Raw genomic sequence first — 27,384 nt, forward strand, 5'->3', positions numbered from 1 at the left:
GTATTTGACAAACTTTGTTCGATCATGGACTAACTAGGCTTAAAAGATTCGTCTCGTGATTTACAACCAAATTGTGCAATTAGTTATTTTTTTTACCTACATTTAATGCTCCATATATGCGTCTAAAAATTGATGTGATGGAGAGAGAGTGAAAAAACTTAGAATTTTGAGGCAATCTAAACAAAGCCCTAGTTACCCATCCATTATTCCCAATTAAATGCGTGTGGTGCATTGGGCATCCTTCGATTCTGATCCTCGCATCCTCAACCCTAGTAGGTGAGCACCGAGGCCGCATCAAGCAAGCAGCCACCAGCAGCCCACAAGCAGTGTTCGGCTGGCTCCTTAATAAGCTAAAATAGTATTTCGGCTGGATTATTGTAAAAGAAAAATATTGTTCTGGTTAAAAGTCACTGTTTATATGAACAGTGCCCGCGTGAGTGGGCTGGCCAGCCGAACATTGCTGGTGAAAGGACCTAAACGATACCTAGAGGGGATTGAATAGGATTTTTACAAATTTAAACCCAGCAAAACAATATGAACAAGTGTTGGCCATTGTAGAATCGGCCTCACTGGTCAACAACAATAGAATTGACCTGGCCGATTTCTTCAAGGTGTGTTGCCCAAAAACTGTTTTGTCCAATCTTTGTTCCTCTTTCTTCCCCTCTTTCTGTCCAATATGTTTTTAGGTGTCTTTTGGACTTGAACAACCGGGTCAAATGAAGCCTATATAATTTAGGAAACCGTGCCATATATAAATGAATGGTCAAAATATAATTTAGGAAACTGTGTCATATAAGACTATGCTTTATGAATCGGCGAGAGGAAGTAGTATAGGGGGGGTGTTTGGTTTCCTAGCCTAGTTAGCCATTCAAGCCTGGACAGCCTTAGTCTGTTCCTACCCAGCTAATTCCTAGTTGTTTGGTTGTCTATATTCTCTATGTCTGGCTAGCAAATGATGTGTTTGGTTGTCTAGTTTGTTGTACATATAGAATCACCCCTTCTTCGAACCGGTAAGCTTACACCTATGAGGCATTTTGTCGAACATGTGGTGGGCGCATAGGAGAAGGAAGAAGCGAGCACCTCGGGGACCGCAGGGATGGACCACCGCCCGCACACCGTGTCCGGGAGCTCGCAAATGTGCCCTGCAGAGCTCCCCCAAGCGTTGTATGCCTCCAGTCGCGCCCTTGTGGAGATCCTCCTTCGCACCCTCGCCATGGTCGAGGATGCGCACCTCCGCTTGGTCCTTGCCGCGCGAGATGGTCGCCTTGTTGCGCGAACCACGGGGGCTTCTATAGCTTGATCCTGCAACCGCGCCGTGTGAGGCCATTGCCGCGGAGGCCACGTACCTCACGAGTTCACCGTCGTGGGGGTCCGCCGCTGCGCCATGCAAGCCCGCCATCTGCATCGGTGAACACAGCCATCAGCTATGGTGGGAGGATGGCGAGATGCTATCGTTGTTGTGCTGCCGGAGGAGGGGACGATGGGGAGGCGGCGGTGGTCATCACTGGTAAACTTGAGCATTTTGCTGAGCCGGCCGAAAAAAGCCCGGTTATTTCAGGCTGAAAAGTCATGCCCATGCCCATCCAACTGAGCAGGTCAGGCCTAATTTTTCGGGCCGGGCCTGGGCCTGAGCGGGCCGTCCACGTATTTTACAGTGTAAAATAGTAAAAAGATAGTATTTCGGGCTAAGAAAAAAAATTTCTAGGCACTAGGGGCTGTGCACAGACCCTATCCATTAAGGTTGTGGGTGAGCTAAAACCCAGTGGGTGCCAGCGCAAAACGTAGCCTGGCTACACAGAAACTGTTGCCCCTTCCATTTCCACCTAGGCCATGTTTAGTTGGCCACCGAATCGGCGCCGCCGGATTTCCTGACGCTACTGTAGCTATAGTAGCGTTTTGTTTTTATTTGGTAATAATTGTTTCATCGTTGACTAATTAGACTCAAAACGTTCGTCTCGCAGAGTACAACCAAACTGTGCAATTAGTTTTTGAACCGCAAGTTTAATATGACGGAAAATCTTCTTTTTGTATGGTGCCAAATTCAAGAATTGGGGGAACTAAACTTGGCCCTAGCCTGGCTAAAAGGCCGTGGGTGGCTTCCTAGAGCCTAGTTACGAGGCTCGTTCAAGCAACCAAACAAGTTTATTAGGTTGGCTTTGTAGACCTTGGCTGGAGGCCAAACAGACCCACAGTGGACCGAAAGAGAGTATCATATGAAAGAGCTCCACGTACTAACTAACATTATTACACAATTTTCATTGCTAGATTTAGGCCGCGTTTAGTTCCAAACCCAAATTCCAAAAAAGTGCTACAGTAGTCATCACATCGAATCTTACGATACGTGCATGGAGCATTAAATGTAGACGAAAAAAAACTAATTGCACAGTTTGGTTGGAAATCGCAAGACAAACGTTTTGAGCCTAATTGGTCCATGATTGAACACTAATTGCCAAATAAAAATGAAAGTGCTACAGTAGCCCAAATTCCAAAATTCGGCCAACTAGTGCCTGAGGCAATCTCTCTCTCTCTCTCTCTCCTGATTATTTTACTATCAAATCAGCAAAAAAACAATCATAAGTGGCACCTAATTAATGTGCATGATAGAAGTAGCCTTTGTGCAGTCCCAATGCTAATAACCACAAATAGTTTCTATCCTAGTTAAGTAGACACTACACACAGAAATTATGTACTCAATGAATAATTTCTATAGAATATTTTTTGTCCAATCATGTTTGGTTGATACATAAGCCAGCTAATAAGCCGGTTGAAGTTGTTTTGTTGTGAGAGAAAAATACTATAGATTCTAGCTGATAAGTCGGCTGATAAGTTCAAACGAACAGGGCCATTTATTCTCTTCCCATCATCTACCTATCACATTTCTTCGTATCTTGGTTCTCGTATAGACATGATTTCTTATCTAATAAATCATTTCCTCCACCTTCTTCATTAATTACAGTGTCACATCATCTTTTAGCTTAGTTAGCATCCTAATTAATGAACATAGAAATTTAGTAGTATTTTTTTTTGGGAGTGCCCTTTTCGACCAATGGTCAAAAGCTCTATTAAGAGCCTATTAAGAGCTACTTCAATTCGGGCCATTCAACAGCAGAAGAAGAGGTTTGTTATGCCTAACCGGTCCTGTACCTGATGGCCCTGTTCACTTCGATGGAAAAACAAGCTGAAACACTGTTATGACTGATTGGTTGTGAGAGAAAAACACTGTTCTGACTGAAAAAAATAAGCTGAAAAAGACGGATTATAAGAGAAGCGAACAGAGCCAATGGGGACATGTTGCACATCGCACTTTCAATCAAGGAGAGGAAGTATGGAAAATTCCAAGAATGGCTGGATTCAGTTTTCCGCATTCGATCATTCTCCAACACGTACTCTCCGCCATCTCCGCCTATAGGGTTTAGGAGTATGTATCACGGGAACAGTGCTTGCACTTGCACATTCGTTCCATCTTCCTCGTATAGGTACAACCGTACAAACCATGTTGCTCAGGTACATTTTGTTTTCCATTGACTCAATCTCAAATAAACCATATTGAACATATACAAACAATTGCTTGCCTTGGATAGTTGGGCACTTCTACGTAAAACCCTTTGAATAACAATCTCACTCCATCCTACTGCGAGTAGGTTTGAACTTGGCCCATCAATATATAAAAGTGTTACATGAATTCACAACTCTTTAAGGCTTGTTTGGATGTCCAGTAATTCTATGTCAACACACCCCAGCGAACGTGGATTAAGATGAATATATGGTATCAAACGCTTATGAACCCCACAAACCTACGATAATCCCCGCAATCCTACGATGCTTTGCTGTCAACCACAAATAATTTTTTCCCCTCGGAGAAATGGCAATCGTAGTACTGTAGCTTGGTGTCTGCGCGACGTGACACTAGGCCATGTGGCATGTGGACGGAACGGAGGAGCTGACACAGGAGGACAAACGGGCAGCGATCCGCTGCACGGCCCATCCCAAAAATCCGCTTCACCAATGGGCGGACATGGATTTCCCTGCGTGGGCTGCCTGCACCCCTTGCCTGGATTTTTGTGCTACCTGTCATCGAACAAAGAAAAAACAGGGCCGCGTTTAGTTGCCCGTGGAATCGGCGCCGTCCGATTCCTGTAGCAACATTTGGTTTGTATTCGGTAATAATTATCCAATCGTTGACTAATTAGGCTTAAAATGTTCGTTTCGCAAAGTACAACCAAACTGTGTAATTAGTTTTTAATTTCATCAACATTTAATACTCTATGTATTTACCATAAGTTTGATATGATGGAAAATCTTCTTTTTGCATAGTGTCAAAGTTTGATTTTGGTGGAACTAAACATGGCGCAAAAGGAAAAGAAAAAAGGTCCTGTACAGTGTACAGGAGTGGAGGACGGAGAGGGAGGATCGGTCTACTAGTGACCTCATATTTAGGGGCCACTTGGCGCAGTTCCCTGCCCCTCTGCTACTGCATGACATTGTAGCACGATAGAGCTGGAGCCGGTAAAGTTCTTTTTTTTTCTCGGCTTCTTCTTTCATTTTTTTCCTTGGGAATCAAATATATTGATTAGGAGCTGAAGCCTCCAAGAGCCATACTTTTTCCAAAGTACCAAACAGGTGCTTAATCTTAGCAACCTCTATAGAGCATGATGCAATTTACTTGGCCGTCCAAGTATTGCCAATCGTGGGAACTATTGCTAATAGCTCAACTGCTACAGCTAATAACATTTTAACTCCACTAAACTTTGGCATTTGTTTAGAGTTCTATTAGCGTGGTACTCTCTCTCTCTCTCTCTCTCTCTCTGACTAGACTATATGCACTTCAATACATAATGTAATGAACCATTGATTTTTTGAGTTGACTGCCAATTGAACATAAATGTTAGTTGTGATTATGTTGATAGATTTAATGATTGAAAGTAATGGACCTAGGGGCATATTTTTGGAGCCATGGACATGCACCTTGTTGTGTTCATGGAATTTTCTTACTTCTATGTTTATTATGTGTATCATTAGTTGAAAATTTTCGTGTCTTTCGATAAACCGATAAATAATGAAAGTCATCAGTATATATGCCCTCCCTGCTATTAGTGCTATATAACTTTTTGGGGGTAGTCCTTGAACTTGTCTCGCCGTGTCATTTAGGCACCGAACTTTTAAAATACATTTTTAGGTCCTCGAACTTGTCTTTGTGTGTATCATCTAGGTCCCAAACTTTTGAAATGTTGTTTTAAGGACTTTGAACTTATCTCAATGTATCATCTAGGTCCATTGAAGGGACCGTGACGCCTAAGAGGGGGGGTGAATTAGGCAACTTAAAAATACTAACTCTAAACTATGTCCTTTTTTTCTAATCTTAGCAAAACCCATGCAAAAGATAAACTATCTAAATGTGCAACTACGGTTTTGCTAGTGTGTTGCTATCTCTACCGCAAAAGTAGTAAAGTAATCAATATAAATGCGGAAGCTAAAGAGCAAGGTAGAGATATGCAAACTCCCGTCGACGACTCCGGTATTTTTACCGAGGTATCGAGAAGCATGTAAGCTTCCCCCTAGTCCTCGTTGGAGCCCCTCGCTAGGAATCCCTCGCAAGGGCCAAGCTCCCGGTCAGGTAACTCCGTGGATAGCCTCAGGCCTTCCCCACGCGCAAGTGGGTCTCCGATGTGCCTCTCGGCAAGCCTCTCCCGGATGCTCCCTGCCGTCTTCACTATCAAGCTTCCGGCCGAAACGCCACGGGCCTTGTTCCCTCCGGTACACAGTGGCAGCCACACCACAAACGCGGTTGGTGTGATCTCGCAAGACTTCAAGCCCCTTCGATGTACAACACTTGTGCTCGCAAGCACGAGGTGGCAAGAGGTATGCAAACCTCACTAAACACTAGGCATAAACCTAGAGCAAGCGCATAAGCGGTGGTCTAATCAACCTAAGCATTTCGCAAAGCACTTATGCTAATCACCTAATAAAACACTAAGCACTATGCATATGGAGATCACTAAAATGGTGTATCAACATCCTTGGTATGTTTCCTCAGTTCCACACACCTCAAATGGCCGGTTGGGGTTGTATTTATAAGCCCCACTGAGAAAGTAGCCGTTGGGGTCGAATTCCCACGAAACTGCTACTGACTAGACGCTGAATCGTCCTGACCGAACGCGTCCAATCGTCCCAACCGTTGAGCCGGCAATATGCTGATCGGACGCTGGCCAGCGCCCGGTCGCCTACCACCGGACGCGTCTGGTCGCAGATGTGCCGCTCTGGAACCTTACTGTAATCGATCGGACGTTGCTGTCCTGTGTCCGGTCGGTTGCCGCCAGCGTCCGGTCCAGTGCCTGGTCGCCTGTCTGCCGAGCCACTCGCCCAGCGTCCGGTCGCCTGTCCAGCGTCCGGTCCTGCATTCGGTCACCACAGTGAGCTCATTTCTTCACGATCTTGAGTACGGCTTGGTTCCAATCTTCATGCTTAGACTTTGCTTGTTCTCTTGGGTCTTTTCTTGTGCTCCTAAGGTCTTGCTTGAGGTGTTGATCATTGGATCATCACATCGCCTTCGTCCAAGTTACGTCTTGCACCCTATTGAACTACAAAACAAACACTTGCAAAATCATTAGTCCAATTTGGTTGTGTTGATCATCAAACACCAAAATCCAAAGTAAATAGGCCAAGGGTCCATTTTCCTTACAATCTCCCCCTTTTTGGTGATTGATGCCAACACAACCAAGGCAAGCAAATAATAAGAATTTAGAAGTTAAAAACTACCTACTTGCTAGGATGCAATGCAAAAGGGCAAGTTTATTTGATACTTAAAGATACCAATTGAAATCATATAAGATATTTAGGGATACCAATTGAAGTCAATTGTAAGATACCAATTAAAACTTTTACTTAAAAGCTTGTCTTTGCCCTTGCAAATGTCCCCATGTGATGTTATAGATTAAAGCCTAGCTTTCTAACAAAAATAATCCATAATTCACTTTTCCCCCTTTCTCGGACCATTACCACTTGTAGACATCAACTTGATGCTTGCCTTTGGTCCTTCAAATTCTCTCCCTTTGGCATCAAACACCGAAAAGGAAGACATTAGTAGCACAAGGGAGGGTCAAATTTCATGATCCTTTGTATAAGAGTGAAATGGATCACAAAATTTGACTCTCACATTATATAGACTAAGCTCCCCCTAAATATATGCATACATATGGTAGAAAGCAAAGCATATGCATAATTAGCAATTTATTGTACAAGAGAGTTTAATCTATATAATGCATAAAGAAAGCATATAAATATAAAATAAAATCAACATGATTATGCTAATTGAAGAAAGATGCTTAACTCCAGGGACTCTAATTTCCTTACAATGAGACTACTACACATGTGATAGGTTTGAAAAATTGATACCATTTGAACAAGTGATAGTCTCAAAGCATCCAAGTTGTAGAATTACTCCCCCTAAATATGTGCACACAAGTGTTGAATACTTGTACCATTTGTGCACATTGATTTAAGAATCAAAATACCACTTGAAAGATGATATTTGGGAGAGATTATCTATAATTTGGACTTTGGCACATATTTGATAAATAATAATTGTAAAGCAAGCTATGTGCCGTGCTTCTATATAATTTTAAACCATGTAGGTTTGCTCTAAGGGTTGATAATGAAACCGAGCAAGCCTACCATATGATATACCTATTGAATGCATGACAAAAGATTAAGCATGTAAATGCAATCAAAGGCATGAAGTATAACTAGATGCTTTAAGAGTATATCAATTGAAAAACAAAACCAATTAAAATGAATACTAATTTGAAAGTAATGACGTCTAGTTACCTAACATGGAAAGGGGAATTTGGGTCCATAGTATTCACTAACCTACTTGGCAATGACTTTGTCCATCATGATGCACCCCATGAAATGCACTCAAACTTTGCCAAGTCTCCAAATTCCCCGACGTCCGACGGACTTCTCACTTTCCTTTTGGGATCCAAACCTTCTTGGTGCTGTTTATGTTTGAAATGATTTCCTTTGGCACCCAAAAGCGTTTGACCCCATTGTTGGCTTGCTTGTTCACCTTGATGGCCACCACCTTGTCATTTTTCTTCTTCAAGAGAGGTGTGGAGGCCTTTTTGTCCACCATGTTGGTGTAGGTGTTGGAGAACTTGCTTGTTTGCTTTTTCTCCTCCTTCTTTGCTCCTCCCCCATTCTTCACCTTGCACTCATAGGACTTGTGGCACACGTAGCAAATCATGATTTGTCCTTCATCAAGCTTCTTCACTCCCTTGACGGTGTTATCTTGATGAAGTTGAGCTTGCTTCGCCTTGCCTTTTACTTAAGTCAAGTCCTTCGTGAGGCGAGCTACTTCTTGCTTAAGTTCCTCATTTTCCTTTGCAACCTCTTGTGTGCATGTATCTGCAATAACTTTCTCAACACAAACTTGGTTGTACAAAGGTGAGTCTAAACATAAATCATTGCAAGAAGTAGAGGCATCCCTTTTAATGATAGAACTTTTCTTTTTAGGTGCCTTGGTGGGGGTATTTTTTATGGCTTCAAGATTAGCAATTTTATTAGTTAGCTCATCACAATGTTTGCACATGATTTCCAATTTAGCAAGCAAACTTTGATAATCATTTTGTGAGCTAGCTAACTTTTCTTTTAATTTTTTATTTTTCTTTTCAAGTTGCTTATCATTGATTGTGCATTCATTTGTTGTTGCACTAGCCTCAAGTTGCTCAATTTTAGTAGATAGTTCAACATTGAGATTTGCAAAGTTTTCATATTGTTCAAGCAAATTCTTGTATGCTCCTTGTGAACTACCTAGCTCTTCTTTTAAATTTTTGAGCTTCTTTTGTTGACTAGTGCAAACTTTAGCATATTTATGATTTTGTTGCACAATTGTATTATAAGAAGGCAAATCATCATCACTATCGCTCTCACTAGAGGATGAGCTTTCATTACCTCGTGCCTTAAGGCACACACGAGAAGAGCTTGATGATGAGTGCTTGCGCCCTCGCCTCTTGTGATGATCTTCTTCACTTGAAGAATCATCCCATGACCTTATTGATGTGAGGGCTTTATTCTTGCACGCCTTCTTCTTTGCCTTGGGTGTGGGCTTGTTTGGACAAACTTCCACAAAGTGCCCCCACTCGCCATATCCATAGCATCCTCTCTTTCTTTGCTTGTTTCTTTGATTAGTAAAAACAAGATCTTGAATTTGGATGGACACACCCTTAACATTGAGCCTTACGATCATCTTCTCCACCTTTTTGATAAGTTTAATTGATTCTTCATCAAGGTCGGAGGTGGAGGAGAAAGATTGATCATCATCACTTGATTCTTATTCATCATCATCCTCATCTTCTTCTTCTTCACTTGAGGAGCTTGAGCTTGAGCTTGACTCAACTTTCTTGCCCTTCATCTTTTTCTTCTCGCTACAAGCGAGAGCTTTGCCTTTGCTTGATGAAGATGCATCTCTTTGACCCATCTTACGTGACATTTCAAATGTCACTAGCTTGCCAATGACAATGCCCGAGGTCATGGTGCTCAAGTTCTCCATGTTGTGAAGAATGGTGATGATGCTTGCATATTTCTTTTATGGTAGAACGGAGATGATCTTCCTCACGATGTTTGCATTATCTAGCTTTAATAATCCTATTGAATGGAGCTCATTGATAATTAGATTCAATCGAGAATATATATCACGAACAAGCTCATCATCATTCATAGCAAAGGAATCATAATTTTGCTTAGCTAGACAATGTTTTTGCTCACGGACATTACTTGTGCCATCATGGAGCTCTTAGAGTTTTAACCAAATTTCATGTGTCGTATTTAAGGTGAACACTTGGTTAAACACATCCATGCTAAATGATTCAAACAAGCAATTCTTAGCTCCAGCATTAAAATGCATTTCTTTTTCGTCACTCTTTGTGGGCTTTTCGGGATTCTTAATGGGTTTCATCCCGTCACGAGTGACTCTCCATACACCTAAATCAACCGCCTCAAGGTGGCAAGCCATTCTAGCCTTATAGTAGAGGAAGTTAGTGCCATCAAATTGAGGAGGCCTAGCGGTATCTATCTCAACCACTCTACAATAGCGTCGGCTCAACGGCGGTTAAGCCAAAGGTCTAAATATGAGCCAACCGGCTCTGATACCAATTGAAGGGATCGTGACGCCTAAGAGGGGGGGGGATGAATTAGGCAACTTAAAAATTCTAACTCTAAACTATGGCCTCTTTTTCTAACCTTAGTAAAACCTATGCAAAAGATAAACTATCTAAATGTGCAACTACGGTTTTGCTAGTGTGTTGCTATCTCTACCACAAAAGTAGTAAAGTAATCAATGTAAATGCGGAAGCTAAAGAGCAAGGCAGAGATATGCAAACTTCCGTCGACGACTCCGGTATTTTTACCGAGGTATCAAGAAGTGCGCAAGCTTCCCCCTAGTCCTCGTTGGAGCCCCTCGCTAGGAATCCCTCACAAGGGCCAAGCTCCCGGTCAGGTAACTCCGTGGATAGCCTCGGGCCTTCCCCACGCGCAAGTGGGTCTCCGATGTGCCTCTCGGTAAGCCTCTCCTGGATGCTCCCTGCTGTCTTCACTATCAAGCTTCAGGCCGAAACGCCGCGGGCCTTGTTCCCTCCGGTACACAGTGGTGGCCACACCACAAACGCGGTTGGTGTGATCTCGCAAGACTTCAAGCCCCTCCGATGTACAACACTTGTGCTCGCAAGTACGGGGTGGCAAGAGGTATGTAAACCTTACTAAACACTAGGCATAAACCTAGAGCAAGCGCATAAGCGGTGGTCTAATCAACCTAAGCATTTCGCAAAGCACTTATGCTAATCACCTAATAAAACACTAAGCACTATGCATGTGGAGATCACTAAAATGGTGTATCAACACCTTTGGTATGTTTCCTCAGTTCCACACACCTCAAATGGCTGGTTGGGGGTTGTATTTATAAGCCCCACTGAGAAAGTAGCCGTTGGGGTCGAATTCCCGCGAAACTGCTACTGACCGGACGCTGAATCGTCCTGACCAGACGCGTCCGGTCGTCCCGACCGTTGAGCCGGCAATATGCTGATCGGACGCTGGCCAGCGTCCGGTCGCAGATGTGCCGCTCTGGAATCTTACTGTAATCGATCGGACGCTGCTGTCCTGCGTCCGGTCGGTTGCCGCCAGCGTCCGGTCCAGTGTCCGGTCGCCTATCTGCCGAGCCACTCGCCCAGCGTCCGGTCGCCTGTCCAGCGTCCGGTCCTGCATTCGGTCACCATAGCGAGCTCATTTCTTCACGATCTTGCGTACGGTTTGGTTCCAATCTTCATGTTTGGACTTTGCTTGTTCTCTTGGGTCTTTTCTTGTGCTCCTAGGGTCTTTTCTTGAGGTGTTGATCATTGGATCATCACATCGCCTTCGTCCAAGTTACGTCTTGCACCCTATTGAACTACAAAACAAACACTTGTAAATTCATTAGTCCAATTTGGTTGTGTTGGTCATCAAACATCAAAATCCAAAGTAAATGGGTCAAGGGTCCATTTTCCTTACATCCATGAACTTATCGTGATGTATCATTTAGGTCCAAAGTAGACCCGATCTACTCTGTATCATGATGTCGCATACCATAGTGGTTGGATCTACATTTCATTCTTGTCCCAGAAAGGAACTTAAAGGAAAAGCAGTTGTTCGCCCACCTCCTTTTTGTCTAAGGAGAACTAGCTTTGGCCTTGTGTCGTGGCCATTGATGTAGAAGATGATGAAGGCATGGGGTGGGGATGGCAAGTTAGCAACAGTGATACAGCCGGTGCCACACTAGAATGGAATGCGGAAAAGTGGAGAGCATGAAGATGTAGCTAGAAGGGAAAGGGAGAGCATGTAGATGGAGCGTTAGAGTCTAGAGAGAGAAAAAAATGTGGGCTGGTTGGACCTCATTTGAACTTAGATAACACAACGTGACAAGTTTGAGGGCATAAAAATAAAATTTTGATAGTTGTGGACCGGAATGACACCTCGAGATAAGTTCAAGTACCTAAAATGCATTTTGAGAGTTCGAGGGACCTAGATGACACTACGAGATAAGTTTAAGGACCACTTTTATACTGTAGCTAACACTGGATGACACTAAAGATAAGTTCAGGCAAAAGCATGCACAGCCGATCACAGCCCTTGATTTCACACATGAAGAAGCTGCCTCTTCCAAGAAAAACCGGACGAATGAAATCCACACGTTCCGAAACAAGCCGCGTCTGGACGTCCTCGTTGCCTTGTGCTCGATCGTTGGAACGACTCGCGTGCATGTCGCACGACGCCCACGCACAGCACACCACACCACACCGATAGCGCGATGACAGGTGCTTCAGTCCAGTTCAGAGCACCGGAACCGTCGGACCCAGCTCTCGGCAGTCCTCCTTCGTGTGTGCCGCGTCCGCCCTCTCGCCCGCCGGTGACGAGGCGCGCGCGGAGACCAGACGGACGGACAGCTAGCGCCGCGCCGCGCGGGGCCGTCGATCGCAAGGCGCCACCGGCGACGTCGCGTCAGCCCGCGTCCGTTTCTGCGGTGGCAACATGCCTACTACGCTTGTAGTAGTACTAGTCTATCACCAGGCCTTGCAGGCAGCAGTGTCCCCCCAGGCAACGCCCCACCTCATCACCCAAGACTCGGCGCTCGGCGGGGCCGGCCCTGTTCGGAGGAGCAACGTCTGCGTGAAACACGAGTCGCGCGTCAGCACTCAGCACCGGCCGAACAAGCAGCCAAAACGAACCAGCGGGAAGGAAGCTGCAGGAGGCAGCAGCCCATACGGAACACAATGGATGCATGCGCTCGTACATCACCACACAATAATTGCATTGCATGCAGAATACACCATCTCCGGCATGGCATGTGACGGACCAGCTAATAAAGCCTAAGAATTCTTAGGATTTATCCCTTCACAGAAACTCGAACAAATAAACCCTGAGAGTGGCAGAACTTTGACCAACGAAGGAAGTTGCAAAGAAACATGTATGATCCATAGAAGGCTGGCATGATGAGCCATTTAGCAAAAACGGAAAGAAATGTTTATTTAACAACACGTTTGATCCATTAGTCTCTATTACATACTCGTGGACATTATCAAGGGCCAAAAATGAGTAGACAAAGGGGGGAAATCAAAACAAGATTACATCCTAATTAATACCCAACTCGCAGCAAAGGGGAGATTTGGGGAAATACGCAAATGAATCTGTAAAAAAATAGGTAATAGTACATCTTCACTTTTTTTTTACATGCTTGTGTAAATACTACAGGCTGGGAGGGTGAGCAGGATGGGAGTCCTCTCCATGGAAGGAAGGTCAGCTTCGATAATCGTCGAATGTTTTGGAGTAGGAGTCGGCTGAGGATAATCAGTCTTGCAAATTACACCGTTAATCACCTTGTAGACAGTAGAGCTGGCGGATGTTGCCCGAAGCTGAGGACATGACAACAAAGAATTTCCAGTTACCCACACAAAACAAATCGAGTTTTCAAGAGAAGACCCACACGAAACTAACTAGTATCATTTTCAGCAAATATCATTTAGAACCATTGTGCTAAAAAAATGTGGCAGGAGCACTGCCAATTCCAAACACAAGTGGATGAACAGTCCCAGGTATTAGTTTATAAAGAGAATAAAAGGAAAAAGGTATTTTTATGGTATCGCATACTGTGTAATTTCGTGATTAAGCTAGGTTTACAAAATAAGAAGGTATACTTCCCAAGGGTAAAGAACTATAGAAATCTGACAAGTAATTATCATATCACTGCATATCTGTTAACCATGATTGACATAAACTGTGCAACACCAAAGGTTTCTTTATGTAAACCCAGAGTCAGTTTCTAATGAAATGTTGATCAAGATCGAATGTAACGATGAGATGTTAGTATGTTACCGTATAACCAATCCTTGAACTGAGCATGAAGGGCAGTTGCCAATTCCCTTTTCCGATTTTCATCAAGCTGCAGCTCCCGAATCATCTTTTGGATATCTTCCAGAGCAGAATGCTGATAATGAATATAACATACTTAGGAACATGTGACCTTTAGGAATACAGCATGGTAAAATATAGAAGTGAACTGACTGTGCCAAACAATGTTTAAGAATATATCAAAATTTGCACTATATCTGCAAAACTTTATACTACTTTACTGAGAAATATAGAAACAATAATTTCAGACCTCATTCACCTTCTTGGATTAGGATTTGGAGTATAGGACACTCAGGATTGGCGTAGCACTAATGATGAAAACAGTAGACAGTAGGTAGGTATGGTGGACAGAGAATTTTCTTCCCCGGTTTCCTCATGTTTTCCATTTCTTTGCCATGTAAATTCGTAAAAATTATCAGAACTTACATAGAGAAGTACAAGGTGGCAAAGAAGACTGCAAAGCGAGCTGTAAGTGTGGCAAAGGGTAGAGCGTACGAGGATCTTTACCAACATTTGGGTACGAAGGAAGAAGAGAAGGACATTTATAGGATGGCTAGGGTTTGTGAGAGAAAGACAAGGGACTTCAACCAAGTTAAGTGCATTAAGGATAAAAGGGAGCATCTCTTGGTAAAGGAGGATGAGATCCGACATCGATGGCAAGAGTATTTTGACAAATTGTTCAATGGTGAGAATACGGACACAACCTTTCAGGTGGATGACTCTTTTGATGACACCAATAGACGCTTTGTGCGGAGAATCCAGGAATCTGAGGTCAAAGAGGCGTTGAAAAGAATGAAAGGAGGTAAGGCGATGGGACCGGATGGTATCCCAATCGAGGTGTGGAGATGCCTCGAAGACATAGCTATAGTATGGCTAACCAAGCTGTTCAACCATATTTTTCGATCGAACACGATGCCTGACGAGTGGAGAAGTATATTGGTACCAATCTACAAGAATAAAGGGGATATTCAAAGTTGTACTAATTACCGGAGAATTAAGTTGATGAGCCATACTATGAAGCTATGGGAGAGAGTTATCGAGCATCGCTTGAGAGCAATAACGCGGGTCTCTATGAACCAATTTGGTTTCATACCCGGTAGGTCAACTATGGAAGCAATTTCCTTAATAAGACAAGTTATGGAGCGATATAGGGAGAAGAAGGACCTACACATGGTTTTTATTGACTTGGAGAAAGCTTATGACAAAATACCAAAGAATGTTATGTGGTGGGCTTTGGACAAACATAAAGTCCCAACGAAGTACGTCGGGCTCATTAAGGACATGTACAACAATGTTGTGACTAGTGTTCGAACAAGTGATGGAGATACGGATGACTTCCCGATTAGGATAGGACTACATCAAGGGTCAGCTTTGAGCCCTTATCTGTTTGCCTTGGTGATGGATGAGGTCACAAGGGACATACAAGGGGACATCCCTTGGTGTATGCTTTTCGCGGACGATGTAGTGTTAGTTGATGAAAGTCGCACAGGAGTTAATCAGAAACTGGAGTTATGGCGAGAGACTTTGGAGTCCAAAGGTTTTAGACTCAGTAGAACTAAAACACAGTATATGAGACGTGACTTCGGCACTACTACTCGGGAGGAGCAAGATATTAGTTTGGAAGGTTAAGTAGTGCCTAGGAAGGATACATTTCGATATTTAGGATCAATGCTACAGAGAGACGGGGATATTGGTGAAGATGTTAGCCATAGAATCAAAGCAGGGTGGATGAAGTGGCGCCAAACATCTGGTGTCCTATGTGACAAAAGGGTACCACAGAAGCTAAAAGGTAAGTTTTATAGGACGACGATTAGACCTGTTATGTTGTATGATATAGAATGTTGGCCTATGAAAAGACGACATGTTCAACAGATAAGTGTCGCGGAAATGCGTATGTTGCGTTGGATTTGTGGTCATACAAGAAGGGATCGAGTTCGAAACGATGATATACGTGATAGATTAGGGGTAGCACCAATTGAAGAAAAGCTTGTTCAACACCAGTTGAGATGGTTTGGACATGTCTAACGGAGACCTCCAGAGGCACCGGTGCGTAGTGGAATCCTAAGCTAAGATAGTAACGTGAAGAGAGGTAGAGGAAGACCGAAGTTGACTTGGGTAAAGGCAATAAAAGGAGACTTGAAAGGATGGAATATACCCAAAGATTTAGCCTTAGATAGGAGTACTTGGAAAATAGCTATTCACGTGCCTGAACCTTGATTACTTCTGCTGGGTTAAACTCTAGCCTACCCCAACTTGTTTGGGACTTAAAGGCTTTGTTGTTGTTGTTGTTTATCAGAACTTACATTGATGTTTATTATTACCTCCATTCTAAGTCTAACTTTACCAAGTCAACAGAAAAATACACCAACGTCTACAGCACCAAATTAGTTTCAATAAATCCACCATGGAATATATCTTGATAGTGCAATTATTAGGCATTGTAGATTTTGGTATATTTTTCCTATAAACTTGGTAAAAGTTAACTAAGTTTGACTTAGGACAAAACTAAAATGACCTACGATCTGGAATGGAGGGCGTAGCACACATGTAGCCATCAAACAGAATATATTACACTAAATGAAGAAAGTGAGGTTGCCCATGCCATTGTAAATAGAGAGCTGACAGAATCCACGAGTATACCCCAAGGTATTTTACATTCATGCATTATGAAATGAATAAGGCAGCTTCATACCAATTAATATTAGTTTTGAAACAGAAAAACATTTCTGAGAAGCCATTAGAACCTATGCTTAAGGGATGTATTATGCTTAGCTCTATTGACTTTAGTCACTTAATATACCTTTTTGCTTTGGAATGCCCCATAAATTTCAGGCAGTGGGAAAGGATTGCAGTTTGTAGGCTCTTGCCTTTCATCCCCAAACCAACTAGGAATCTGCAGAAGAGAAGTTAATATTTTTATTAAAAAAAACAGCAGTTATATTAGCTAATAAAAGAATGCATCAAATGACAGGTTCAGCATCACTTAATATTTTTTTTTATTAAAAATAGCAGTTCTATTAGCTATAGAGTTTAGTCTCCTAGTAGTGTGTGGGATGTATTTGGGAGGGGGCTTTCTTTGCCTTACCCTTTTCCTGTAAAGTTTGTACAATTTTTTTCTTTCTTGGTGAAATGACACAGCTCTCATGTGTTGTTCAAGAAAAAAACAAAGCATCACTTAAAATGCATCTTCCAGTTGGAAGCATCAGTGGAGAAAGATGTGATAGATAAATCAAGAACTGACTCAAGTATTCTAGCATGCAGGTGATTCAAGTTGCCACATTGCAATTACTGCATGCAGCTGGCATATTTACAGAATGGACTCAATACTCACTTGCAACAGAAAAGATGAACAAGGCAAGAAACAATGTTTTCATAGCACATCAAGAACAGAGAAAGAAACTTTAAGGTAGAAGACTGATTGGATCTGTGCTTGTGTCGTTTTACAGAGCTAAAGCCTAAAGCTTTAACATACCAAAAAATTGGTGAATAGATCAGGATCCAGACATGTTGCTGATTCAGCTTTAACATCTGAAACCCCAGCAGGATGGGATAATGAATCATGTGGATCAACAACTCCCAACACAAAAGGTTGGTCCCATTTGTTGACACTGGGATCGACACCCACTTGCATCATATGATCCTGCAGCTGTGGGTAGCATGTATTGAATGGAGCAACCTGTTGATACAGATAAGGAAATTTACCATGAGAAAATATTAATTATTAAATACTAATGTATAGTGTAAATCACATCACTGAGTTCAATATTGCCCTTCACACTTATTTGATATTTCTATGTACCCTGAGTAGCAAACACTATGTATAATTATTGACTTTAGACCTTGTATTTAAGCCATCCATTTAAGAGATGGGAAATCAATTATTTAAACCATCACCCCTACCACCGCCATTCAAAAGAGAAGAAGGCAAAGGAACAACAGAAACTTACTTGTAATTTATGGTTATCCCCCAACACAAGAGGTTGGTGATTTACTCCTAAGTAGAATATGCACTCACGGCAGTTGGCAATACAAATCCGTTTTGCAGCTGCAATGATATGCACTCTTTCACAATGCTCCACTTTTACTACCTGACAGAATAAAAATTCATAGACTTGTAAAACATTTCGCAATAAATAAAAAATATGTTACTAACTTACTATGACTTGCTAAAGTTTTACCAATGCAATTAACTACTGGGATAGACTGGGAAGGTAATGAAATAGGAGGGAGTGGGGGATCAGAGAGCTATAGGAGGACGAACAGTAGAGATGGGTTCAGGATTCAATTTCACCAGTGTCTCTCGTTGATACAGGTCTTCAATTCTTATAGCAAGGCAAGTACTCTGACAAAAGGGCCACAGGCATGGTCCATGAAAAGCTTAATTCTTTACAAGAAAAAACACCTTGTGCACATTGGTGCTCAGAACACGTCTACGACACAACCCAGAATATCTCCCCACACAGCTGACCTATCAGCTACCTACATCATCTACAGCCTATTTCTGCAAGACTGCAACCATAAAGTAGAATCTGATTGCTAGCTTGCTGCAGTCCCATTCCTTGAGAGCTAAATTTTGTAACTCCTAAACAGTCACAACCTTTGTTGCAACTGGACATCAATTAAGATTTTACAAACCACAACAAATATCCACGGCAATGGCAGGTTATCTGCAAAGCTTATAAAAGTACAAAGCAATGAATCATACATGTGAACAAATCCACTGTAGCCCAAAATAGGCAGGTGGCAGATCCATTTCAGACTTATCAAGGAAGCAAGTGGAATCATTCTTAAACAAAATATAGATAAAAATAAAACAGAGTAAAAAAAAAGGGCGTACCCAGTGCAGAGAGCTCCCGCTCTGTGCGGGGTCTGGGGAAGGGTGTCAGTGGCAAGCCTTACCCTCGCCTGTGCAATGCGAGGAGACCGCGACTCGAACCCGGGACCTTCCGGTCACAGGCGGTAAGACTCTACCGCTTGCACCAGGCCCGCCCTTCCCAACCAGAAAGAAAATTCAATCAACAGAAATAGAATTATATGCATACCTTACCAACAGCACCAAGAACAACTGTAGCATCAGAACAGCCGTACACAGTAGCATACTTCAGCGGTGCTAATATGTAGATAACAGAATCATGGCAGTTCAAAACCTACAAAAGGAGTTTGCAATTTAAGTTATAGATGGGTTCACTGTTCAAGTCAAGAAGCAATATAATCGCAGTAGATTAAAGCAATGTGAATTGTGAAACTATATAAAATATAAAACATTTCCTCTGCCCAACAATCATAAGGTATATTTTGGTTACAAGAGTCTCCAAAAGTATATCTTGACCATTAATTTATCTTACAGTATATTGTCATTTTCTACAAAATTAACATCATCTTGAAAGGTATTTTGAACTATTGATAGAACATCTATCTATACTCTAAAGATGCGTATGAGTAGACAAATTGCTGGTCAAAAGTCACAGAGTGAATTTTCAAATCAAAATACTTTTTCATATATGAACGCAGGGAGCACATGCCTTTATGCAAACCAAAGTTGCTAGATGCAGGGTTCTGAGTGTTAGTAACTTAGTATAATCCCTGCTGTTAGTATAATCCTTGCTGTTGTTAGTATCTTGTTAGTGAGTCAAGTCAAGGCCTGTAAGTATGTTAGTCCACTCTAGTCTTCCTCTTAATTTCTAGGAAAGTCACTAGGTAATTTCTAGGAAAGCTACTAGGGCTGTTTTCTGTACTCTCTTTTCAGCTAAAAATAAGATATAAAGGCACCAGCAAGCTACAGCTCATAGCAGCCAAAAATCAGCCTCCATCTCTCTCGAAGTGTAGTGCAGCAGCAGCAGCAACAAGCAGCTGCATATACCATTATCAATCCTAACAATGAGTAGCCTCCACTGAGGTTACACTTTAGTTCTTTTTCCAGATCAAATTATTGACCCATATATTTCTTTTTCGGTTTAAACGTCCTCTGGACACTGGCCCACATCGTGATAGTCAGAATATCATCTCTCTACCCAAAAGCTACAATGTAGTGTTTCGTCTTCTAATCTAAGAGCTAGTACCTGGCAGAGATTAGTATAAACCCAGTGAAAAATTTACGCTTGATAGTGTTTGAAGTGCCATTTCAATAACCAGCTAAACACAACATGTTATGACCATATATATAGATACAATAGAATGAGGTGGTCAACTTTTGTAGCTTTGAGCATATAGAATTATAGATACATAGAAATACTTAGATTAAGATTGGTCATACAGAAATTAATAAATGATAGCATAAAAACTACTTACATATAACTTTCATTTCTCAGTTTTGTGAATGTATAATTAAAAAAGTAATAGTCAAAAGGTGTGTAGAGGGACCATACCAATGCCCACAGTAACAGTTAAAGAAAAATGGAGAGACAAATGCAATCACTCCAAAACTTACGAAACCATAGTTTATATTTATGAATTTTGAAATCTAACTTTGCATATTTGATGGGATAACACTCCAAAGTTTTGCTAAAGGAGAAAGATTAAAAACTATCAATGACCATTATCCAGAAGTTAGCTATTCGCAACAAACTATCAATGTACCTTTATTGAATTCCCTTTGATATCAGATGCATGCTTGACAACAGAGGTTTTGGAAAAGCCCTCCACAAACGTTACGTTTCTGTAGTATGCAGGATTGGCACTTGGTGTGCTGTTCCGTGGGTGACTTGTGTTGGCCTCAGCCATGGTCACATCAAGATCAGACATGGTTTGCAGGTTGCTTTCCTTTGCTGAGGACCTCTCAGCAGAATATTCCAGTGAAGTAGCTATGTTCTGTGACATCCAATCAAGAACCTGAGCAGCAGGGACAGGCGCAGCAGGCATGTCTGGATCTGAGTTTGCAAAAAATGTAGCAGCCTGGCTCAAGGAAGTTCCTTCTGAGAATTGAACTAGAAATCCAAGGTGCTCAAAAGTCTCCATGGTCAATACCTGCACAAAAGTCAATGCAAATAACAGTCAACAACTCTTTAGAGTCAGCATTCTGCAACACAACGGTTTTGTCACATGCAGCTTTGCCCCACATTGAAGAGTAAGGCACAGTACAGACATCAATATAATCTTTCATGTGTCCATTTCTTAAAAAAATCCCATCCCACATTTTCTTCAAGGTCCAATTAAAGTTTGTAGGTCAAAACAAAAAAAAAACAATTACTTTCAAAACAATATCCTAAAGGGGCTACAGGACACTAAAAGTGAAGACACTCTGGTTCGTGACAAACTTACTAGAAGACACTGGATACATTAAAATTCATTTCTGGCTCGGGAGGAGAGAGAACTATGGTGAGATGACACTTTTACCCCTGGCCCTTCTTCCTCCCTTTCAATTCTTTCTTTCCTCCCATTTCTCTCCCCTTGCAGTGTGAGCACAGTCCATCGGCAGGGGCCTCGCCGGCGGCGATGTGCAACCCAAAGGGCTACTCCATCCCCTAGCGCACCTGTGGGTGGCTGCAATTTGGCTGGTGGTGGCCTGCAGCAAGCCAGCCAAGTGCAAAGACGGCATGGCCGGTGTGACATGACCGCAGTACGGTGGCAAAGGGGATGTGGGTGGCGGTGCGGCTTGCGGATGCGCACACCAGGTTTGCAAGGATGTTAGGCTCAACCAGGCAGCTCTCAGGCTAAGCAAGCGACAGCCATTGGGCAGGGTGGCAACCGAATCAGCACGGCGCCTCCCAAGCTCGTCGCCAACGTCGTGCTAAATTCGGACAGCAATAGCCACCGTCCGTCAATTCAGTGCACACAATGCACCCCCAATCCAGGCACACACGCCCAATCCACTAGTGGCCTCTCCATCGTCCGCCGCAGAGCGCTGCTTCCTCGCCTGCGCTATGCGCACCTCCATGGTTGTCCGCGCGTGCCCCCACGCCTCGCATCTCTCGCAGTCGCAGCCGCGGCTGTGCCCTACGCACAGCCGCGCCACATGCTCGAGCCCCGCGCACAGTCATGCCACACGCCTGCCAAGGCCCTGTGCCATGACCGCCTTGGTCCTACAGGAGAGAGAAAGGGGAGGAAAGAGAAATAATAGAAAGGGAGGGCGGAAGAAGAAAGGGACAGGGGTAAAAAACATTGTTTCACCGCAGTTCTCTCCTCTCGAGCTGAAAATGAATATTTTTGTGGACCCAGTGTCTTTCAGCAAAATTGTCACAAACCAGAATGTCCACCAGCAAATTGGACTTTTTTCGGTGTCCGCTGGCAAAGCGACTTCACTTTTAGTGTCCTGTAGCATTTTCCTATCCTAAAATAAACAGACAAAAGGAAGAAACGTCATTTGGACCATATATATCACCGTCTGCATAAAAGATCCATTCCTCACTCTTTTAATTTTGATTCTAAGATTAGTTGTAGACATGTTTACCTGTTGTTGATCTCTTTCATGAAAACTCACACCATATCTCATATTATACTAGTGAAGGCCTACATCTTGAAAAAGGTGAAAACAGAACTTTACATGCCATTTTACAGGAATCACCCATTTCTATTACTGTCTACTCTGATGTTTAAGGCTATTGTTTAACCAGCTGTTCATCATCTCAGCTTTAGCAGGAAAATCGGAAAACAAAACATGCCTGAGCATATTGCTCAGAAGAAATGGTGGCATACCAGTGAATCATCACCCTCACCCTCAACAGAATCTGCCAAGAGAGTAAGAATATTCGCCATATGCTTTTGCAGATAGGACAACTGATGAATTTCTTCATCAGCTTGAGAAGGCATAAAACGACGGCTGTTACTGCGAACAAGCTGCAAAACAATATAAATTGGAATAATTAAAGGCACGTTAGAGGTGATTTTAAAATTATAGACAATCTAACCACTTGAAATGGAAGATGGCAGCGCAGCTAAAACTGACTAGGGCTACAGTCAATAGCAAAGAAGTAAAGGAAAGCTTGTTTGGCAGAGCTCCCAGTGCAGCTCCTAGATTATACGATATTATACAGAAGATTGTATGAAATGATTCTCTGAAATGAAACAAGGACTGAAGCTGAAAAAATAAGTTTCTCCTGATTCACTTCCCAGATAGAATCACTTCCTCAGTAGAGTTTATCTTATAGAATTTTAGTCACAAAAACACTTCTCTGAGAGAATAACTCTCTCACTTCCCACAGAGGATTAGAAGCAAGAGGAGCTCTACTAAAATGACCCACAAAAGATAAATTGTATTGCCATGCCTTCGAATGAAAAAAAGGTTGATTTAACTATTTATGTTGTGGATATGGTCTGGGTCGAAGGGCGGGCCTGGTGCAAGCGGTAGAGTCTTGCCGCCTGTGACCGGAAGGTCCCGGGTTCGAGTCGCGGTCTCCTCGCATTGCACAGGCGAGGGTAAGGCTTGCCACTAACACCCTTCCCCAGACCCCACACAGAGCGGGAGCTCTCTGCACTGGGTACGCCCTTTTTACATGGTCTGGGTCCCGAATAGCTATAGCTGTCATTTTGAATCAAACTTGTTGCTTCAAAAACACAATGTGAAACTGGAACCCAAAGTATTAATTGTGAATAGCTCTCTATATACAAAGATGAGCAAACACTTTGCAGGCAAGAAACCTATAGGAGTTAGTGCACATTGGGTACTATTTACATTTAGTATACAAATTTAAATCATTGTGGGCACATGGATTTAAGAAAATATCAGTTCTTTATATTCACCATTCAAAACGGAGAACCAGACACACTTCAGAGCGATGAGATGATCTGTGCAGTGTAGTCCGGGTGACACTGTATGTTTCACAGGGAATTTACTTGCAGCTATTTAAACCCTATGATGAAGTGTAAATCATATATGAAACAGAGAGCCTAGATTTGCTAGTTAGGAAATTACACTGTTACAAGGACATGGAATATGATACAATTATCAAGCAGTGGCTATCGAAGTGAATTTCAGCCAAAATCAGAACGTCTAATCTACTTACAGCATGCATGCATGCTAAGTAATTTGCAGACATATGGCAACTTATTGAGGCCAAGCGACCATATAATTGCTATACTAGGTCTACTGGTATAGCCATCATAGACATGGACTATAGTCTGCAGTCACGATATCTCTTGCTGAACATTAAGTCTCCAAGGGCTCGAGAGCTGAGTCTATGGAATTCCAGTTTTAGCAGTCACCTGCCTCGATCTGTGGCTGGATGTTTTCTAGAGCAGCATCACATGATAACAGGGTGGCAATAGTCTCTTTGATGGGTCTGTCATCACTCATCAGGGATGTCAAAAACAGCATTTTGACAGTGTTAGGTTCCTATGGTGAGGTGTGCCATGGGTGTGTGCCATCGAGAATACTAACAGGCAGGCCTCTAGTATAGCACAATTTCAGCAGTCAATGAACGGTATTCAAGGTTTGGTTGTTGCCGGGTACAGGGGTACGGTGCCACCGTCCCACTGAGATGTCGCGTCTAATTCACAAATGAACGTGAAACACATTATGCTCTGCATCGACTACTAGCACTCGCATCACAATCGTTTTGAAAAGCGATCAAACGAACGGGACGTGTTAATCCTGACCTGGATCGGGGAGAGCGCGGAGAGGTACCCATCGAACGCGGAGGTGGAGGGCCAGACGTCCGCCACGGCGGGCGAGTCCTTGTGCGCGTTCCGCGGGACGAGGCGCTTGTAAGACTGGATGTAGAGGAAGAGCAGCACGTCGCGGATGTCCGCGGCGGCACCATCCACGGCGCCGTCCCCGAGCGCGGGGTCCTCGGCGGGGAGCACCGCCGCGAGCGTGCCGAGGGCGAGCGCCGCCTGCTCCTGCGGGATCTGCAGCGCCTCCGCCAGCGCCGAGGCGGGCACGCTCCCGTCGGGGGCCGAGGCGGCGAGCTTCTCCTTGAGCTGGGCGAGGGTCTGCGCCAGCGTGCCCTCCGGAAAGATGAGCTTTGGGATGGGCAGGAGCCCGTGCTCGAACGCCTCCCGCCGCGGGCGTAGCAGCGCCGCGGGGGACGGGGTGGCGGGGGCTAGCGGCGTCGCTGGAGCCGGAGACGGAGACGGAGACGGGGCCGCGTCCGGCGGCTGGTCCAGGGCCTCGTCGGCCATCGCGGCGACGCGAGAGGGGCGTGGAGAAGGGAGGGGGGAGATCTGGGAGTGCGGTGTGGGAATGGCGAGGATCGGAGGAAGTGGCTTGATGCGGAGCCTTTTTTTTTCTCTTTTTTGAAGGGTAGTTTGGGGTTTCTAATCTGGTTTCGGTCGTGGCAAGATGGGATTAGCACTTTAGCAGCATTCGTTCGTACCCGAAATGGACGACGGACGTGTGACCCGGCCAGGCACGTCACGGCCCGCATCCCCACGTACTCAACCCGTGCGGCGTGCGTGCTTGTGGGCCGTTGCCCGTGGATGGATGACGGCCTGCCTGCGGCCTGGGCACGCAGCCACGCACACACCACGTCCGATCGATCTGTCGTCGTGAGCCGCACAGCGGCACGAGAGCACGTGCACGTACGGGCCGGGCTAGGTGCCAGGTACGTGTTGGGTTTAGGCCCTTTTTGAACGCGGAAGTTTTTCCCTTGTATTTTTTCTATAAAATTGAACTGATTTCTATAAAAATTTTGTGCGATTCATATGAAATTCCTATATTCTAAATAGACCCTCACCTGGTCTCTCTCATTTTTTTTTCAAAAAAAAATCTTTATGGCTCTCCTCAGATACAAAGTATTTTTAGAGTTTTAGAAATACAATGATCTTGTGAAATACTTTGATTTTAGAGTGCCATAAAATGTTTAGGTGCAACAAATTTTATGGTTTTGAATACCATGGTATTGCTAAAACTATAGCCTTTTTAGAATTTTAAAAACTCCATCTAGATCATTTTTCTAAACCACAGTTTTGCACGTCAGTGGTTCTAAAACTACAGTTTTATTGATACTATAGTTTCTTAATACTACAACATCCAAATAAGACCTATATGTTTTCCAAAATATTTTACAAAAATAATCTCTTCTCTACATTAAAAAACTCTAAAGTAATCATCTACCTGGTGATACAAAAATGTATAGAATCCCATCACAAAGACTACCAAATACGTATACTATTCTGCTAGTGTTCCTAACTGTCGCGTGTGTTCCATAGGAATGGATACGAAGTCCTACGTTCAATACGAATGGAAACGAGTCCCGATCAGACACGAACTCTCCACACGTGCAAATATTTTTTTAAAAAAATGAATAAATATTGCTACAGTTAATTGTTTATTGATAATCATTTGCTACAGCTAATTGTTTATTGATAATATTTGAAAATTTGATTTTCATGTCTACATGTTTCCTGTCCTAAGCTCACGCGTTCGCGTCCTATCCGATTTCTATACGAAGATCAGTTCCACGTGTCCATGTACAATACGGAGTTCTTGAAGCTGACGTGTCTACATTCGATAGCGAGGTTCAGTCTAAAAAATCGTAACCCGTGCAACGCCATTTATCTAGTTCCAACAAAAAATTGTATATATCTATACTTCCATCGCCAATTGATAAGATGATATTAACATATCGCCACATGAAATGGTGGATATAATAAAAAATTATAAGTATGAAGATATAAGAGCAACTCCAAGAGAAGAGCCAAAACGTCCTATAAAGCTAAATATGGCTACTATTGGATAAAAACAACTCCAATAGATTAGCCAAGTGCCTCTCCAAATTTAGTAGATCTTCAACCCTAGAACTTCGCTACCTACTTTTGGCTTCACGGTCTCGCTCGCCATCAGGCATCTTGGCACACTAGGTGGCCCCTTTTCTGCATGCGAAGTCCTATTTCTGTGCATCCGTGACCCTCCGCACATACTCTGATAGTCTGATGCTCCCCCCGTCCTAGAGAGAAGGTCGTTATAAGATACGTGCAGGTCAATTTTTTTAACATTAACTAGGTTTATAGAAAATACGTGCAACATTTATATCTCCAAATAATTTTATTATGAAAGTATATGCAATGATCTATCTAATAATATTAATTATGTATTATAAATATTAATATTCTTTTATATATAATTGGTCAAAGTTAAAAATATTGACTTCTCAGAAAGTAAGAATGACTTCTATTTTGGAACATAGCAATATATTTTTGCACCCGCTTTCAGTCACCAATTTTTGCACATACTCTACCAAGTTCTACTCCCCTAGTTCTAAATTATAAGTTATTTTAATTTTTTTTTGTATATTTATTTTGCTATGTATCTAAATATAATAATATATCTAGATATATAGTAAAATAGATAAATTAAAAAAGTCAAAGCGACTTAAAATTTGAAATGGATAGAGTATCATTTATTAGGTGGTGTTTGGATCCGATGACTAAAATTTAGAAGGTGTGTCAGGAGAATATTGCATAAGATTTTTGGATACTAATAAAAAACAAATTACATAATCCATCAGTACTCCACGAGATGAATTTTCTAAGCCTAATTAATCCGTCATTAGCATATGTTTATTGTAGCACTATATTGTC

General features: G+C 42.8%; 1 protein-coding gene across 1 annotated transcript; it reads right to left on the bottom strand.

Annotated features, from left to right (window-relative positions):
• Positions 1-13,005: 13,005 nt before the first annotated feature.
• On the bottom strand, positions 13,006-25,103 carry LOC136466786 (uncharacterized). Its single transcript, XM_066465286.1, has 9 exons — positions 24,460-25,103; positions 22,561-22,701; positions 20,506-20,892; positions 18,972-19,076; positions 17,877-18,017; positions 17,402-17,605; positions 16,730-16,822; positions 13,894-14,005; positions 13,006-13,433 (listed from the first exon to the last, which is right to left on the bottom strand). The coding sequence occupies exons 1-9, from the start codon at positions 24,982-24,984 to the stop codon at positions 13,390-13,392; spliced, it is 1,752 nt and encodes a 583-aa protein (XP_066321383.1). The 5' UTR covers positions 24,985-25,103; the 3' UTR covers positions 13,006-13,389.
• Between the last annotated feature and the right edge of the window lie 2,281 nt (positions 25,104-27,384).

The sequence above is a fragment of the Miscanthus floridulus genome, chromosome 7, assembly GCF_019320115.1.
Source record: "Miscanthus floridulus cultivar M001 chromosome 7, ASM1932011v1, whole genome shotgun sequence".
Classification (NCBI taxonomy): Eukaryota; Viridiplantae; Streptophyta; class Magnoliopsida; order Poales; family Poaceae; genus Miscanthus; species Miscanthus floridulus.